This window comes from Psammomys obesus, unplaced genomic scaffold, assembly GCF_907164565.1.
Source record: "Psammomys obesus unplaced genomic scaffold, mPsaObe1.curated_primary_1811, whole genome shotgun sequence".
In the NCBI taxonomy this organism is placed as follows: domain Eukaryota; kingdom Metazoa; phylum Chordata; class Mammalia; order Rodentia; family Muridae; genus Psammomys; species Psammomys obesus.
The window spans coordinates 13582180-13598186 of NW_026596125.1; the positions used below are offsets into that span (position 1 = coordinate 13582180).

At 39.4% G+C, this 16007-nt stretch overlaps 2 protein-coding genes across 7 annotated transcripts in view; one reads left to right on the forward strand and one right to left on the reverse strand.

Annotated features, from left to right (window-relative positions):
- Positions 1-1249: 1249 nt before the first annotated feature.
- On the reverse strand, positions 1250-15324 carry Bbip1 (BBSome interacting protein 1). Of its 4 annotated transcripts, none has more exons than XM_055630130.1 (4): positions 15306-15324; positions 9298-9375; positions 2363-2439; positions 1250-1751 (listed from the first exon to the last, which is right to left on the reverse strand). In XM_055630130.1, the coding sequence occupies exons 3-4, from the start codon at positions 2406-2408 to the stop codon at positions 1585-1587; spliced, it is 213 nt and encodes a 70-aa protein (XP_055486105.1). In that variant the 5' UTR covers positions 2409-2439; positions 9298-9375; positions 15306-15324; the 3' UTR covers positions 1250-1584. The 4 variants fall into 4 exon arrangements, with proteins under 4 accessions (XP_055486105.1, XP_055486102.1, XP_055486103.1 ...); XM_055630127.1 differs by lacking the exon at positions 15306-15324 and adding an exon at positions 14939-15260; XM_055630128.1 differs by lacking the exon at positions 15306-15324 and adding an exon at positions 11073-11112.
- A 329-nt stretch (positions 15325-15653) lies between these two features.
- Positions 15654-16007, forward strand: part of Shoc2 (SHOC2 leucine rich repeat scaffold protein) — an 84392-nt gene continuing 84038 nt past the window's right edge. For 2 of the 3 annotated variants that reach the window (XM_055591489.1, XM_055591490.1), the window contains exon 1: positions 15727-15834. The gene's annotated coding sequence lies outside the window, so the exon portion shown is untranslated. The other variant, XM_055591487.1, reaches the window with a different exon arrangement.

Sequence of the window (16007 nt, forward strand, 5' to 3'; positions counted from 1 at the left end):
TATTTTGTCTTTTGAAAACTTCCTGTCTGAACTGTGCTAGGCCTTGTGTTCAAGCCCAATAGTGCAACACAAACAGAAATGTTACATTGTTTCTTGAGACAGAACCTTGTTCTATAGCTCTGGCTGGCTTGATAACTCTTTAGGTAGTCGAGGCTGTCCTCAAACTCATGGTAGTCTTCCTGTCTCAGTGTCTTGAGTACTAGGAATAGAGGTATGGACCAGTGATGCCTGGCTTTCAAAACAAGTACATTCGAGCTTAGTGAGCTATGACAAAGTTTTTTTCCTTTCTTTTTCTTAACCTCCAAACTTTAAATAAAATAGGACTAGAGAGATCACTAAGCAGTTGTGAACAGTTGCTGATTTTTCATAGGATCCAACTTGGAGTTCCAGCACCTACATTGGGCCTACAACCCCCCTGTAATTTGAGCTCTGTAGGGCATCAGATGTCTTACTGTGCTTTATGGGCACCTGCACACAGGTGGCATACACACAGACATATGCATAAAAATCTTTAACAAGTGTAATGGTTGAAAAAGGCCTTTAAAGGTTCTACTAGTGAAATGCACATACACCTTGATCTTGTTTATTAATCTAGAGTTTAGTGAAATTTGTCTAATATATAAACAGCTCTTATCCTTATAGTCTGTTAACATGTTTAAAAAAAGTATTCTCCAAGTACTTAAAGCTTTATATTTATCTAAATATCAATATGTAACTACCAATAAATAAGTTACCTTAAAGGGATCACATTTCTAGCCTCTTTTATAAAGCCTGTTTAGCAAGGTTTCAAGGTCTATAGTAACTGAAGGTGTCTAGTGATTGCAGGAAAACCATTACATTTATAATTTTTTGAATAGTTTCTTGGTTTCAGGATTAGGGATCTTTTAGAAAGAAAACTTATTTAGTGATCATACTTCATGGGCTCTTTTAAGCTCATCTTGGTTTACTAATATAATAGCTGTAATAAGCATTTTCAGGTTTTTGTATTTGGTATTTGAGTAGCAGTTATGTGAAATTCTCTGTTTTTGGTGACAGGGTTTCTCTGTGTAGGTTGGCCTTGAACTCGCAGAGATCCTGCCTTGTAATTCTCTATTAAAATTAGTGTAATTAAAAGCTTAGTTACCTAAGCTTTTAGTTTATAGCTGAAAGTTTCTTAAAAATCAAGTTTAAGAAACCAGTTTTGTTATTACTGCATTCATTATGGTCAGGCTACATAGCATTAAACATGACTTGCTACACAATTGGTTGGTTATTTTTTGGTAATGTACAAGCCCAACAAGAGTTTATTTTCAGATCAAGGTTTCTAATAAACACGAAGAAATCCTTCCCCCATAAAAGATGCATTTAATCTTTATATTCATAACAATATGGTATGGTGAATAATTTATAAACTTTTCAAAATTCTATAAAACCTGGTTCAAAGTTTTTCTTTTAACACAAACCAATATTTAAATTCCCAAGTTCTGGGTTTTAATGTTAAGAATGCCCACTTTGATTATGCGGTTTCAGCCTACATCTGCAGAATAGTTTCTAATTACTGAACAGTTAAAGGGTAAGATGGGGCGTCCTCTTAAGTGATACTGGTCAATGGGTTCTTTGCTGATCATCTTTTTCTGCCGTTTCTTGTTGACGGACTGTATCCTGTGCTGCCTGCTGCATCTTCTCCAGCTTTTCCAGAGTCAGAGACTTTAAGGGTAGAAGCTTGGGCTTACACAGCACCATTGTGGTTACATCTTCCACAGACAACTGCCCTGTTAATAAGAAATGAGGAATTAATAGAGGAAGATACTTGGTGGTTTTGATTTGCAACCAGAATGTAAGTCTAAAAACTTAGCTGTCAGTGAAAATGTTCCTACTCCTAGACTGACAATGCTGTAATCCACAAGCAACATTGCTCAGCACTGAAGGGTCAGGTAGCTGTTGAGGCCAAATGTTTAGTTGGAAGAATATATACACACCACAAAAGATAGCAAGGTGCAATATTTAACATGAATGCTCAATTTTATGAATGGCTTATTTTGGTTAGCTTTTCTTACTAAGTTTGATTTAGGGTAATTTCCCCATACTTTGACTCTTCCTTTGAATTTCATGTCAGTGACAAGTTCACATTGTCCTCTGCACCTAGGTACAACAGGATTTCTAGTTATAAGAAACAGCACTTAATTTTTAGTGCTGTTTATTTTATTGTCCTTTTATTGGACAATAAACAATTGGAGAATTTTTATCCAACTTGCTCATGAAAACAATGTGAGAGTGTATAATAAATGAGGCATACACACCAAAGTAGTTGCAGATACTTTAGCTATTTGGCTGACTTTATAAGATTCTAGTAGCCTATGCCCCAAATACTTGTGAGATATACCTTGTTTTGGTAGGACTTCCCGGAACATCGACTTGACTTCTGCCATTTGTAAACTGCTGGATTCAGTGCTTTTGCTCCTTCAATGAGAAATCAATTACTAACATTAAAATTCCCAAGGAATACAACTGGAGACCACAACAAACCACAATTCACGAAAGTGAACTATCCTACCTACATGATTTTGTCATTAGTTTTCTGTGATTGTCTTCACTGAAATAAATAAGGGTGAGCTGGTTTATGTGTATCTGTATCTTGTCAATTTTTATTCAATAGTGAGTAATTCGAAAATTAAGCATTCTAACTTTTTGCCATACTAGGAAAGTATTTTTTTTTTAATTTTGAAATATTTTTTTAATTTTAATTTTTTAAATTTTGAAGTAATTTTTTTTTTTTTAAATCAGTCAATTGAGAAAAAGCATTTTATAGCTTGGTTTACTGACAGCTTTTCTCCCCAGGGGAGACAATAACTACCAACTGAAAAGGGGTGAAGCAGAGATGAAAGGGAGGTATTAGGCAAACAATTCTTAGCATTCTTTTTCTCTTTTAAGAATATATATTAAAATGACATGTACATTGGTGTTTTGTCTACATGTATGTCTGATCCTCTGGAACTGGAGTTGATAGATGTGAGCTGCCATGTGGGTGCAGAGAATTGACCTGAGTTCTCTGGAAGAGCAGCCAGTACTTTTAATCACTGAGCCATCTGTCCAGTCCCCGAAATTATTTTTCTTAAACAGCCTATTTCTACTTTTCACCTTCCTTGCTATGGCAGAAAATAGCATAAAGATGAATTCCTGGGTGCACAGCTCTGATCTGTAGAGAAGCAACATTGTGGGTCAACAAGCTACAAAAGAGACATGAATTACACTTCTAGTAGTGGTCCTACTGAGACACTAGATCCTAAAAGACCAGGCTATACCCTTACATTACGATTGTTACGGCTATCTAAACACATGCTACTTGCAGCCAAAAACACTTGCTCCAAGTGTTCTGGATCAAATTGCAGAATGATGTTTTTCTAATATGCTTTTCCAGACAGTGCCACCCATTTAGTGATGCTTGACCACACTGATGCAACCTTGCCATATGTCTTTCACAACATTACCACCAACTTTATTATCTATAAAGTAGTGATGCTGGCTTGGTGCCTGCCTTTTCTTCCCACTGCAAATTAATTATAACTAAGTGAAGCTGCTTCTCTTCTTTGTCATTCTTGTTCCACTACTTTGACATTCCTAATAAAAGCTTTCTACGGTGTATCCTTCAAGGTGGTTATCTTCTCTTTCAAATTACTCTGGAATTTCTAGGTTCCCAAGAAACCTCTATCTGCCTTGTAGAATCTGTTTTCAAGTTTTATTCCTGTTCTCTCTCTGCTCCATCAGAGAGAGATGATGAAGTAAGGAATAGGCCAGGAAAGCAACTCACTGCTAAATGAAGTATGAGGTAAGTGCACCATGCAATTTCCTTCGAATGCACAGCTATTTAGGCCTGATACCTAATAACCACAGCCTTTTTCTTTCAGGTTGCGTTGAGGGCTTATAACCTTGCATAGCAGCATTTGAAACGAATATAACCACTGAATCCCCTAACCTCTCCATTAAAAACATGACAATGACAGTACTGTGCCTGAGCTGGGCCATGATAGTGGAGGCACACACCTTTCATCTCAGCACTCAGAAAGCAGAGGCACTGGATCGCTTGAGTTTGAGGCCAGCCTGGTCTACAGAGTTAGGGCCAAGACAGCCAGGGCTACAAAGAGAGAACCTGTCTTGGGAAAAAAAAAAAAAAAATTCTTTGCTTGCATTAGGTCTGATCTGATATGCCACTAAACAGTGAACATCACTGATTTTGAGAAAAGTATAGTAACTTCACACCACCAAAATGCTATCTATCATAGTAGATTAAGTTTAGCTGTTTATAGAATGAGCAACTGTAGCTTTGTACAATTAAATCACTACCCCATTTTCCTTTAGTTTATATTTGTTACACATCTAAAATACAACCTGCAGAAAACAGTGAAACTTGATGTTGTTCCTTTCTGCTTGACTGACCATTGTTAATGGAAAGGTGGTGGGACTAAAGGACTGGTAAAGAGTGGGTGGGGTCTGGTGTGGGTACAATCAGTGCCCTCATTTGCTTAGGTAGTTTCTGCCTTTGTAGGACTGACTCTTGTTCTAGGCCCCTTAGGCCTTTACAGGAGAGAAACAGGAAGGGAAGGGCTAACATAAGCAAGGTGGAGATCTGATGGCCAGCATTGGCCAGGATACATGGTTTTGATAATTAGCTGCCTTGGGAGTCTAGAATAGGAAGGAACATTATTATTTTTTTTCCTCATAGCCGTCTGTTATTAGCCAAACAAAAATGTTTTGTAGGATGTAGTGTTTTCTAAGGAGTTGTAGCTACTTGTAAGCATATTATTGATGTAAGTAGGGTGTGTACAAAACCAAAGACAGATGGGTCAAAAGAGAAACATAACAAGCAGCTATTACTGAAATGTGTATTGAAAAACTTCCATGACCATTCAGTAAATGAGGGCCTACCTAACGTGCCAGACAGTGTTCATCAGTGAATAAAAATCTTTTGCCTTTTGGAGCCTACAGCTAAGTTTAAGGGAAGAGAAACAACAGAAGGCAGTTAATAGGAAACTAAGGTCCCGTTAGGGTGACACTTAAGCAAAGACTATTTTTATGTGCTATTTGCTGTCTGGGAATTGTAGACAAGTCAAAATGCCTGTTAACTGCAATAGTGAAAGGCTTACGAAGATGGGCAGCCTGTTTCAACCTTTTAGTACAGCTTCTCTGCTTTATGAACTAGAACCAAACAGTACTTCAATGAAGCTGTAGTAGAATGCTTGAGAGTAGGGATGCCCATCTAGCACCACATTAACAATGACACTGACTAGCAAACAGCAACACAGAGCCCACTGGTTCTCCAACTGGCCAAGAGTTAAAAAGTATGGGTTATGCACAGACTAGAATACTATCTCAGATTAAAAACTGATCCAGACAGTGATGGCATATTAAGACAAATAATGAAATGCTGAAGTACACAATGTATTGTTACCCAGATGCTTAATGCTCAAGTAAATACCATTTTTTTTTAAGCCCTTGTTCAGGGTGACTGGAAAATACTTTGCTGCTTTCTTTCCTTTTATAAACTTTGTAATCTATAACAGAGAATATAGTTCTTATGGGCAGTGTACTTAAATCATGAGGAAGTATGCAAACTACCTTTGTATTGGATATCTTAAACTGAATGCAAAAAGAACTCAAAAGAAGGCAAAACCTTTGTCAGAAGATATTTTACTGTTTTTGGAGCACTGAAAAACTTGTGTAAGAAAGATGTCTTTTAAAATCAATCATGTATTTGGACAAGTTGGAAGTCCTTGGAGTAGAAAGAAAAGATCACTAAAGTGTCCTTAACTTCATGAATGCATGCTGTCTTTAAATTCTTACCTGCAGAGTCTTTGAGATATGCTGGAGAAACTAGATTCATCACTACACATTTTTAAATCAAACAAACACATTAAAGAATCAACAGCATATTTAGTACATTTTTTATTTGTAATAGTTATAAAGGGCATGATCAGTGTAAACACAACAATCAGCTAACAGTTTTTTAAAAATGAGGTTCTTTCTTAGGAATTTTGCGTTCATTTTATCCCTAGACCTTTCTATTTCTATCACAATTTTAATCTAATGTGACATTTTCACACTTGATATTTTACTGATCATATTATATTATCTGGCTACAAAAATATTTATAAATTTTAATTATAATCCTAAGATACATGTTTGTAAAATAAAGCTATTGACCGTGTATCTGTTGTTAAGGAGACCTTTCTTGGTAAGCTTACACATGCATGGCTGAGAATTCATTTGGATTGCTACAGTCTGATTTTTCGTTTATACGTGTCAGTACTGATAAGAGTGGGTTGTTTTTTTTTTTTTTGTTCAGTTTTTGAGCTTGTTGTATATTTGAAAATCATAGTGACCTATCATTAATAAGTATTTAATGAACAAGAAATTAGGAAATAAAATTTTTACCATTGTGCACATTAGGCAAGCATTTTGCCAATGAGCTGTATCGTTAATGCCTGTGTTTCCTACAGTAGTTTTGGAAGCTGAGCATTGAGCAGTCTGTCTTCACAAGCTCAACCTTCTGTAATAATTCCATGTCCTCAGTCTTACTACGTGTTTTAGTTAGTTACTGTCTCTGGCGTCCAAGAGATTTGCTCCTCCAAGCATTTTATCATAGTAAAGTTTTACATTGTGTAGAGAATACCTTTTTTTTTTTTTTTTGGTTAGGTGAATGTGAAGGGGTTATGGGAAATGACAGTTCGCTACAGACCCATTTTCTCAGGGAATTCGGCACCAAATGACTGAACATGGAAATTAATGGTCTGCAAGTTCATTATTCTCAGCCTTGCTTGCATCCATTCTGCCCTGAATGTCTGTATGTGACTTGAAGCATGTGTAACCTGGCGTAAGTACTTCTGATTTGTACAATAAATCACATTATGTTGTACTTGGACATGTTAATAGATTTCCTGGAAGAATTTTATAGTTACTAATACTTGAGATCCCACTGGAAGGAAAAAAGATTTTTTTAACATCACGACTTTTTTTTTGAAACTTCAATATACTACAGTATGTAATGAATCTGCAACAACAGAATTGAAAATGTGTTATTTGCCAAACTTATTTGGACTCCTCTGAGAATGGTACAAAATCTACTACAAACATACTAGATGTAATGTGTGATAAGACACAATAGGTGGAACACACACTAAGGAAAACATTATTTACAATAAAGCTAATTTGAAATCACGATTTTTTTTTTCTGAATAATTTGTAAAGATCAATCCAAGATAGTTGAGTTGACCCTGGTAGCCCCTGGTAGCAGGGAAGAACTGACTGCTGAAGGTTCCTTTTGACTGCACATATGCTATACCGTATGTGTCCCCCACTCCAAATATCATATACCCAATAGGCAAAGGGAATTAGGAATGTTTAAGGAGAAGGCAAGAGATGGTGGTAGATTGAGCCAGCAAAACAGTGGTATACATATTCTCCATTAAGTATCAGCTTCACTCTAACAATACCAAGACAACTTTGAAAGCCAAAGAAAAATGTTTATAAGACCTTGTAAAGAGTTTGCTCCTACCGTCATCTGCTAGACTTTTAATATTGCAGACCTGTAGAAGAGATAACTCCAACATTTCATCTATTACCCATTTGAGAAAAACAGCCTAGGCCATAGTCCTTTGATCAGGGAGAGAGAGATCTCTAAAGTGGCCACAAAGCAAAAGGTTAAATACTAAAATTACTAAAACTGTACCTTATATCCTATAGAAAATATACAGACATATAGGTATCAGGGAACTGGAAGACTTTAAGGCATATAGTATGATTTCTTGAAAAAAAACAAAACAAAACAAAAAACATTCTACGCAGGCAAGCCCAGAAAAGATAGCAGAGGCATTGGGATCAGTAAGGGAAGTACAATTGTTTTAAGAGTATGAATCTATAAAATAAAGAAATGAGAACAGATGGAAAGGATATTCAATGATATATGAGAGGCTGAGATTCACATCTCTTACCACTACACAACAGTTTGGGTGATGAGAAAGTAATCAAACATGATTGAGAAAAGCCAAAATGATTGGATTTTGCAGGCATTCAAATTTGGAAAGGAGTAAAGACCATTTAGAGTGGTTTGGATGAGATTGGCACCATAGGATCATAGATTTGAATGCTTGGTCACCAGGAGTGGCATTATTTGAAAGGATTAGGAGTTATGGCCTTGTTGGAGGAAGTGTGTCACTGAGGTTTCAAAAGCCCATGCCAAGACCAGAGTCTCTTGGCCAGCAGATACAAATATAGCTCTAAGCTACTTCTTCAGCACAATTTCTGCCTGTATGCTGCCAAGCTTTCTGCCATGATGATAATGGACTAAACATTTAAACCCAGTCTTCAATTAAATGCTTGCTTTTATAAGTGTTGCTGTGGTCAGAGTGTTTCTTCACAGCAACAGAACACTGGCTTAAGACGTCACAATTCAGGAGGCTCACTAAGTATGAAAGCCCAGTTGGAAGGTAAAAATGACTGAGATAGAGTTGGTTGTCCATCAGTATCAATGAGAGAGGTATACTGAATTACTCAAGGATGGGGAAATGGTGGGTGGTGGGATCAGTGGTAAAAAGACAAGTATACATAGCAGTTAAGCATCTTTTTTCTTTCAAAGCAGAGTTAGCATTTTGCTTATTTTGTGTGTGTAGGTGCACACATGCCATAATAATGCATGGCAAGTAAAGAATGCATACAGCAACCTCACACCAATTCGTAGCACATAGGAGTTCAATCAATATTAGCAATTTTTACTGTGCTGTACCACTATAATGCCAAAAAACTAGATTCTCGGGGACAATGTCTAATAACAGTTATGGGGGCTTATTACTAATGTTTAATGAATAAAAACATAACAGCAAGGAACAATTCAGAATTACTCACCTGTCATCCCATCCACTGTCTTAATAGGTGAGAACCTGCTTCCAAGGCCAGCCCTATTCACAGTGGCATGGCTGCAGACAAGCCACCATTCCCTCTACAGCCCTATGCTCTTAGTAGTAATCTTACACACACATTAGTTTGAATGACTAGCTGGGCTGGGCAGTGCTGGTGCACACCTTTAGTCCCAGCACTCAGAAGGCTGGGACAGTCATATTGCAAAAGGTAAAGAGACTAGAAAAGGCAATCATCTTTAAGATTATATAATTGTTAAGTGAAGAAAAAGGACTTGGACTCTCATTTATCACAGTCCATTAGCTGCTTCTCTTTTCAGTTTTCTCTATGCTACACCTGGGCAAATAGCTTGGAGGCCCACGGAAAGAAAAAGAGTACAAACATTTAAGATGTTAGACAAGAAGAGCTTACAATGAGTAGAAACCAGTGAAGGCTGAAGTAATACTCTTCACAATTTACTGGAACAGGCAGATTTGAAGCCACTGGTTACTGTTAAGAGAACAAGGTAAAAATGAGTCAGAAAGTCTAAGAAATGTGTACTTGTTTAAAAAATAAACACTAAATTACCCTTTTATATCATTAGTGACTGTCTCAATGTATATAGCATGTAAGTGTTCTTTTTCAATTTATATCGAGTATGCTAATTATCATATTTGATACCACCCTGAAAACAGCATAGGATGGCAAGCAGGTTTTTTTGGCCATGGGTTTTACTTACAGATTTCTTCCCTAGTGCTGGTGATCAAGTCAGGGTCTTATGTATGCTAAGGAAGAGTTCTACTATGGATCCTCACCCCAAGTATCATGTTTTAAAAGAATGTGCCACGGGACTGTCTCATTTTGAGCATATATGCAATATTTTAAATAGCTAAACAGGGCTATAAGCGTTAGGTCATGTCTTTGTCTACCTAGACAAAAAAATGCAAGCTGTGGTACCAAAAACAAAGCTAATATATGATTTGAGTAAAACAAGCTTGAGCTGGAATATTTTCTTTTAGAAACCTATTTACATTTATACTTTAAATGGGATACAGAGTTGTACTCTGGGCTAATTAGCTAGCTGGCTTTGCTCTGTTTCATGTACATATTTTAAGTGGAATACTAAAGTTATACTGATGGATAACTTAGTTGTGTGATCCTGAATATATTTAACCAATTTCCAGCTTGGTATTATCTATCCAAAATTGTAAACTTCTGTTTGCAATAGATATTATAATAGTAGAGATAGACAAATAATAGTAGATATTTGATAGGTAAATAGATGGACTTGCTCTTCATTGCCATTAAGAGATTTCCTGAGTTCAAAAATCTTCAAATCTTTATGGAAACCATAGTACCTATAAGATGGCATGATCTATTAAAACATGTTTCAACACTTTTTAAAAGATTTAAATTTGAGGCAGCATGCACTGCCAAATTATATTCTTAAATGTTGTTGAATGTATGATAAAGCAAATGTACATCAAATAGATATAACTGAAGGTTGAAATCATGTCAAAGGTTTTAAGAGAGCAGTGGAGACTAGAAACCCATGCAGACTGTAACCAAAGAAATAGAAGTCTGTTGTATGCTAAAAATCTATCTTGAATTTTTGGTAGAGATGACAAGTGAATTGAGTCTTACCAAGAGAAGTAATAGTACTTTAAAGCATTCTGAGGGTCTTTAAACAAAGCAAAGTGTTTTTTTATTATGTAAGAAATATAGACATCATAAAGCTAGAGCCCTTATTTTTTTTCTTCTGGTCTTCTAGATGTTTAAAAAGTATTTGAACTAATCTTGAAAACTTGCAGATTTGACATAAAATCCAAATTTTAGCTGTATTTGGTAGTATTTGCTAAATATGTACGTTCAAATTGTGCAGTCCTTACTCTTCCCCTTCATTTCCTTCCCTTGTGAGCTTAGCTGTGTCTGACACTGACCTGCAGTAAAGTGCAGAGCCATTGTGAGATACATGCCAAATTGTCTGACGGCCTCAGTTGTGCGCAGACTGACTTGTTTGGTCGGTGTTATCGATTTGTTTTTATTAGCTGTAACCTAGTCTTTAATGTCTGAGGCTTTCTTCAGCCCCCTCCCAACTCCTTTTGAGATAGGGTCTCGATGCATTTGCCTAGGTTGCTTTGGGACTCTTGGGCTCAAGTAATCCTTCTGCTTCATCCTTGAGAGTAGTTGATACTACTGGTACAAACCACTGGACTCGGCAGACATTAAGATCGAAATCCTAGAGCTTGAAGCACCAGAAACAATTCTATAATAAAAAGAATATTGTTAGGGCTTTTAAAATAAATTCTTTTGTGAATATTCATTAAGTTAGCTTTTTTAAAGTCAATTTAGTTTGGGGTACAGTTTCAAATGCACTTGGCATAGAGTTGTAGGAATAACAAAAAATTATGCTTTGTTTTATTCAAAAGTTGAAGTTGAACGATAGATGAATTTTCAAAAGCTTAGATTTTGGAGGAATAGAGGGTGGGGCAGTAAAGGGGATTAAACTTAGGGCCTTGTACACAATAGATAAGCACTCACTGCTGAGCTACACCCCCAGTCTCATATAGATTATCTAATGTAAGCTAATAAAAAGGTAAGAGAATGTCCAGAGAGAATGTGTTTCCCAGTAGATATACAGTAGTGACACCCAGTGTACTTAAGCAATTGCTCATATGCCAGACTGATAACATTCATGTGGAGAAGCCAACTGACATCAGATATCGGGCAGTTGGAGACACAGTAGATTCTATTCTGCTTTGCTAGCTGGCATCTGCTAGTATAAATGTGTTGCAACATGCTCAATTTGGCTAATTAACTCAGAGTCATGTTAATAAAATGTGTGGTGTCTAGTTTCTGAGCTTCAGAACAGGAACTGTTCACAGAAGATCTGGATGATGCCATAGGCCCTGGAAGACTCCACCAACATATATCACTGTTAACTGCGCACTCATCTTCTGTGAAATACTGCTCTCTAATAACTGGTTTCAAAGTTCAGTTTTAGGTGACAGTCTTAAAAAGACTAACCGTTCACCTTTGTGAAAAAGTTAATTAGTAGCCGAGATAAATGGTTAGCCATTCCCATAGTATGTAAGGAAAGAGAAGTATTTGATAGTTTACATTGTTTTCCAAAGCCAAGTCCTCAAATCTCATTCTGCATAAAAATCTTGTTTCATTATTAAAAATGACATTTTTTTCTAAAGCCCTCCAGAACCTGTGAATTAGAATCTTTTGTTTTTGACATTGAACTGGAAGAACTCTCTCTCTCTCTCTCTCTCTCTCTCTCTCACACACACACACACACACACACACACACATACAGACTTTAATATTTTAATGCCCAACACGTGCCTAAACTAGACTGCTTTAGAAGTTAATAACAACCATCCTCTTGACTATACTCTGTATGCTGGGAGGAAAGCTACAGTATTCTATATAACACTTGACTTCTATTCAAATTTAGTTTTAAACAGCCCATAAACACTCAGCTAGTGAATGAGCAATTCCTGAAGTCCAGGTCTGATTCCAAAACCTACTCTCAACTATTATATTTAGCCTTCCTGAATTCAATAGTAATTTAAAATTGTTTCGCAATCATATAGGAACACACTTCCTCCTATACAAAGAAATCAACTGAAACTAACTTTCACTGTGATGGCTATAAACAGTCTACACTAACCTAAGAAATTTCTTTTCACTTTCATGATGAAAAGTATAGGGTAGGAGGAATACATGAATTTTGCATTCTTGAGAGTTTTCCTCTTGTGATTATAAACTAAATTCAATGGTTCTCTATCTACTGGGCACAGAATGTTCCTAATGAACTAAGTGTTAAGTATAATCTTGATTTTGCAATTTTTAATAGGCAATGCTATCACAGAAATAACAGGACCAATTAGATCTTGCAGAATTATTTCAGGGAGAAAATAACTTTGCCTAAATTGGATTGTGGCCAGATGGACAACAGTTGCCGTGGTATCTGCCGTGATAAGATCAACATTCATGTGTTTGAATTACAGAGCTACACATCTTTCAACAGCAATCTGCGGAGTGCCAGGACTTGAAACTCAAGAAACTATGCTGACATCAGTATACTTTGTGTAGATTTCATTGCATCAGCTTCAAGCATAGGCAAAGAAGCAACATTTATTAAAAAGATCCATATTGCCAGCCGAGGCACTATTAAATACACTATAGACAGAGGCAAATTAAATGTCAAAGCCTCAGCGTGCCAACCGGGATGGACTTGACCTGTAACAGAAGGCAAGGGCACATGTAGTTGCATCTGAGAACATAGCTGAGAACTGTTTCCACAGTCATGCACAACATAGAACTAAGCTTAGTCAAGCCTTCAGTCTAACTTGTAGTTCACATGAAATAAGGAAAGGAATCCTTTTCCAACAATGCTTCCTGGTATTGACTTCTTCAAAATGTCAGTGTCACAGCGAGGAAGAAGATGGGGACAGTTCTAAAGTTACAGTGGCACTGTCCATGTACAATACAAAACTCAGGATTTTGGTTTGTGTATTTTCTGTGTTTTTTGGTTTCAATGACACTATATTTTTTAGTTTCTCTGCTTCAAAGTTCTTAGGAAATTCATGTTGAGGGTGACTGCCTAACTTCAGACCTATAATTTGTTTCTAAATAGTACTAACATAGGAATGCAAGGAAAGAAATGTGTATATAGCAGTATCTTAAATATTACACAGCTGATATGACTGTACAGCATCTGAGCTTTTCTCCCCTCACTCCTCCCTCCTTTTTGAGATAGGATTTCTATATGTATTCAAATGGCTTTGAATGTGATATTTTCTTGCTTCAATCCAAGTGCATCATCACACCTAGCCTTTTTAAGCTTTCTAATGTCTGCATGTTTTCACAATAAAACATTTGGGAGGGGGATTATGCTGTAAAGATTTCAGAGGGAGCACACACACACACACACACACACACACACACACACACACACACAAATCAGAGTACCAGGGATTATGCTTAATTTCTGATACAGAAGTGTCTTGGATGCCCAGGACAAAGCTAATAATGTGTACAGCATATGAATCCCACACAAACCATTTTATTCACTCATAAACAGTCATGAAGCAAAAAGCATGTAAGGAGGTGTGATATATGAAATAGGGACTACTATAAGATGTGTAAGAAGTGCTATATAAGGTCAGAGGAAATAATTTCCTGTTGGAGAGAATTTGAAAACAGCTCTCCGAGGATAACAATCATGAACATAAATCACAAAAGGTGACAGCAGATTGCAATAAATAACCCCAGAAGAAATAAAGAGTATTTCTATTTTTCTGGAATATTGGTAGAAAAGGTAGATTTGCATTTTCATTATCGATTGGGTAGGTAGAAGCAATTCTTAATTTACCTTTTTCTTGCAGCTTTGGGAACCCGATCGGTAATTAGGAGAACGATTGACTTGACTCAAAAAGTCTACAGAAGCTACTACATGAGATAATGTATTTAAAGAGCTAAAAAAGCATTTTTAATATTTCAAGATGTTCTCCAAAAGGATATTCACAATCGTAGACACTCAGGACTAAATACTACAATACACCCTAATTCAGAATTCTTGTCAAAGCTTTCAAAGAGCCCAGGAAGGAAAGGCAGTTCAGAAAGCGTGGAAAAGTCAGAAGGTGAACGAAAGCGGAGGTGGGAAGGTTTTGCGTTGCTGTTTGGCTGGGGAAAGACTTTTTTTTTTTTTGATAGTTGGGGTGGAAACTGATTCCTTTTTGTTCCCGAAACAGTCTCTAATGGTCATGCAGTGAAAGTACTGAACTTGACAGGAACTCGTGGAGGCCTGTCGGGTGCTCCACTTGGCAGCTGCTAGGGCCCAGATCTAGGGTCGGCTAGCTGCCGGGCCAGGCTGTGCGGTGGAGCGGGCAGCCTCGCCCTACAGGGAACCTCAGAGGGGCGGAGGGTAGGCTGGCCACCGCCCCACGAGCCGGAAAGAATACCCTCCGCCAGCGGAAGCGGCCCTGGGCCTCCTAGTCTTCCCAGAGCTCCCTCCCCACGGGCCGGCCCCGCTGCTGGGCGTCGAGGGACACTTACTTACCTCACTCTTCAACTCTGGGAGAGGAGGCACCCCCCGGGGCGCAGGCTGGGGCGCAGGCTGGGGTGCAGGCTGGGGCGCCTACTCCCACCTCCTGGCTAGGACCCTACTAGGAAGTGCCAAGCGCAACTTCCGGCGCGAGGGAGTTTTGAAGCTCTAAGCTGTAGTTCTACGTAAGTGATCAGGCGTCTCAGTAAAGGGCCTGAAAACAAAACCTGCAGCTCCTGAGCACGAATTAACTTGCCTAAATTGGACTGTCTGTCTGTGCAACAATTCTGTAGGTATACGTACGGTTGCGCCCCTCCCCGGACAGCTCCGCTGTTGCCTAGGGTAACGGGGGAGGGAAGAACCGAATGCGGGAAGAGCTTACGTCAAACGGGAGACAGGAAGCGCCTCCTGCCATTATCAATTATGGCTGCCTGGGCTTCAACCGTAACTTCCGACTGGGAGTTGTTTCTCTACCCGGCCGGAGGCTTTCTCTGTGGCGGAGCGAGCCAGCGGCGCCCAGTGGGCGGGCGACCGCGCACAGCCGCGGAGGCTAGGAAAAGGGCGGGGTGAGGGAAGCTGGCACCAACGTCTCGCTCTGATTGGGCGGCTGCGCCGGCCGTGGCTCCGCCCAGCCACCCTCCCCAGCGAATGCCAGGCTCGCTCCGGAGGGCCGGGGCGGGGCGTCGGCGCCAGAGTGTGTGGAGGGGCGGAGCGAGTGGGGGAGGGGCGGGGGGGCGGTGGCAGGGAGCGTCGCTCGGGGAGCGGAGGACGAGGAGGAGGAGGAGGAAGGAGGTGAGCGGGGATGGTGGAGCCCCGGCTCCGGACGGCAACCCGGGGCGCGAGAGGCGGAGGGGCGCCCGCGGGTCGGCCCTGGCGCCTTCCGGCCTGTCGGGCGGGCCGGCCGGCCGTCGGTAAGGGGAGGCCCCACGCGTCCTGACAGGCGCGAGCCGCCGGGGCCGGGGCGAGGCCTGAGGAGTCGGGGCCCTGGGAGGCGCCGCGGCACTTTCCGGGGTGCTCGGGCGCGGGGCGCCGGGGCCTCGGAGCCGCTGCCCGCGCGGGCCCGGCAGGCAGGGCGCCGGGAGCC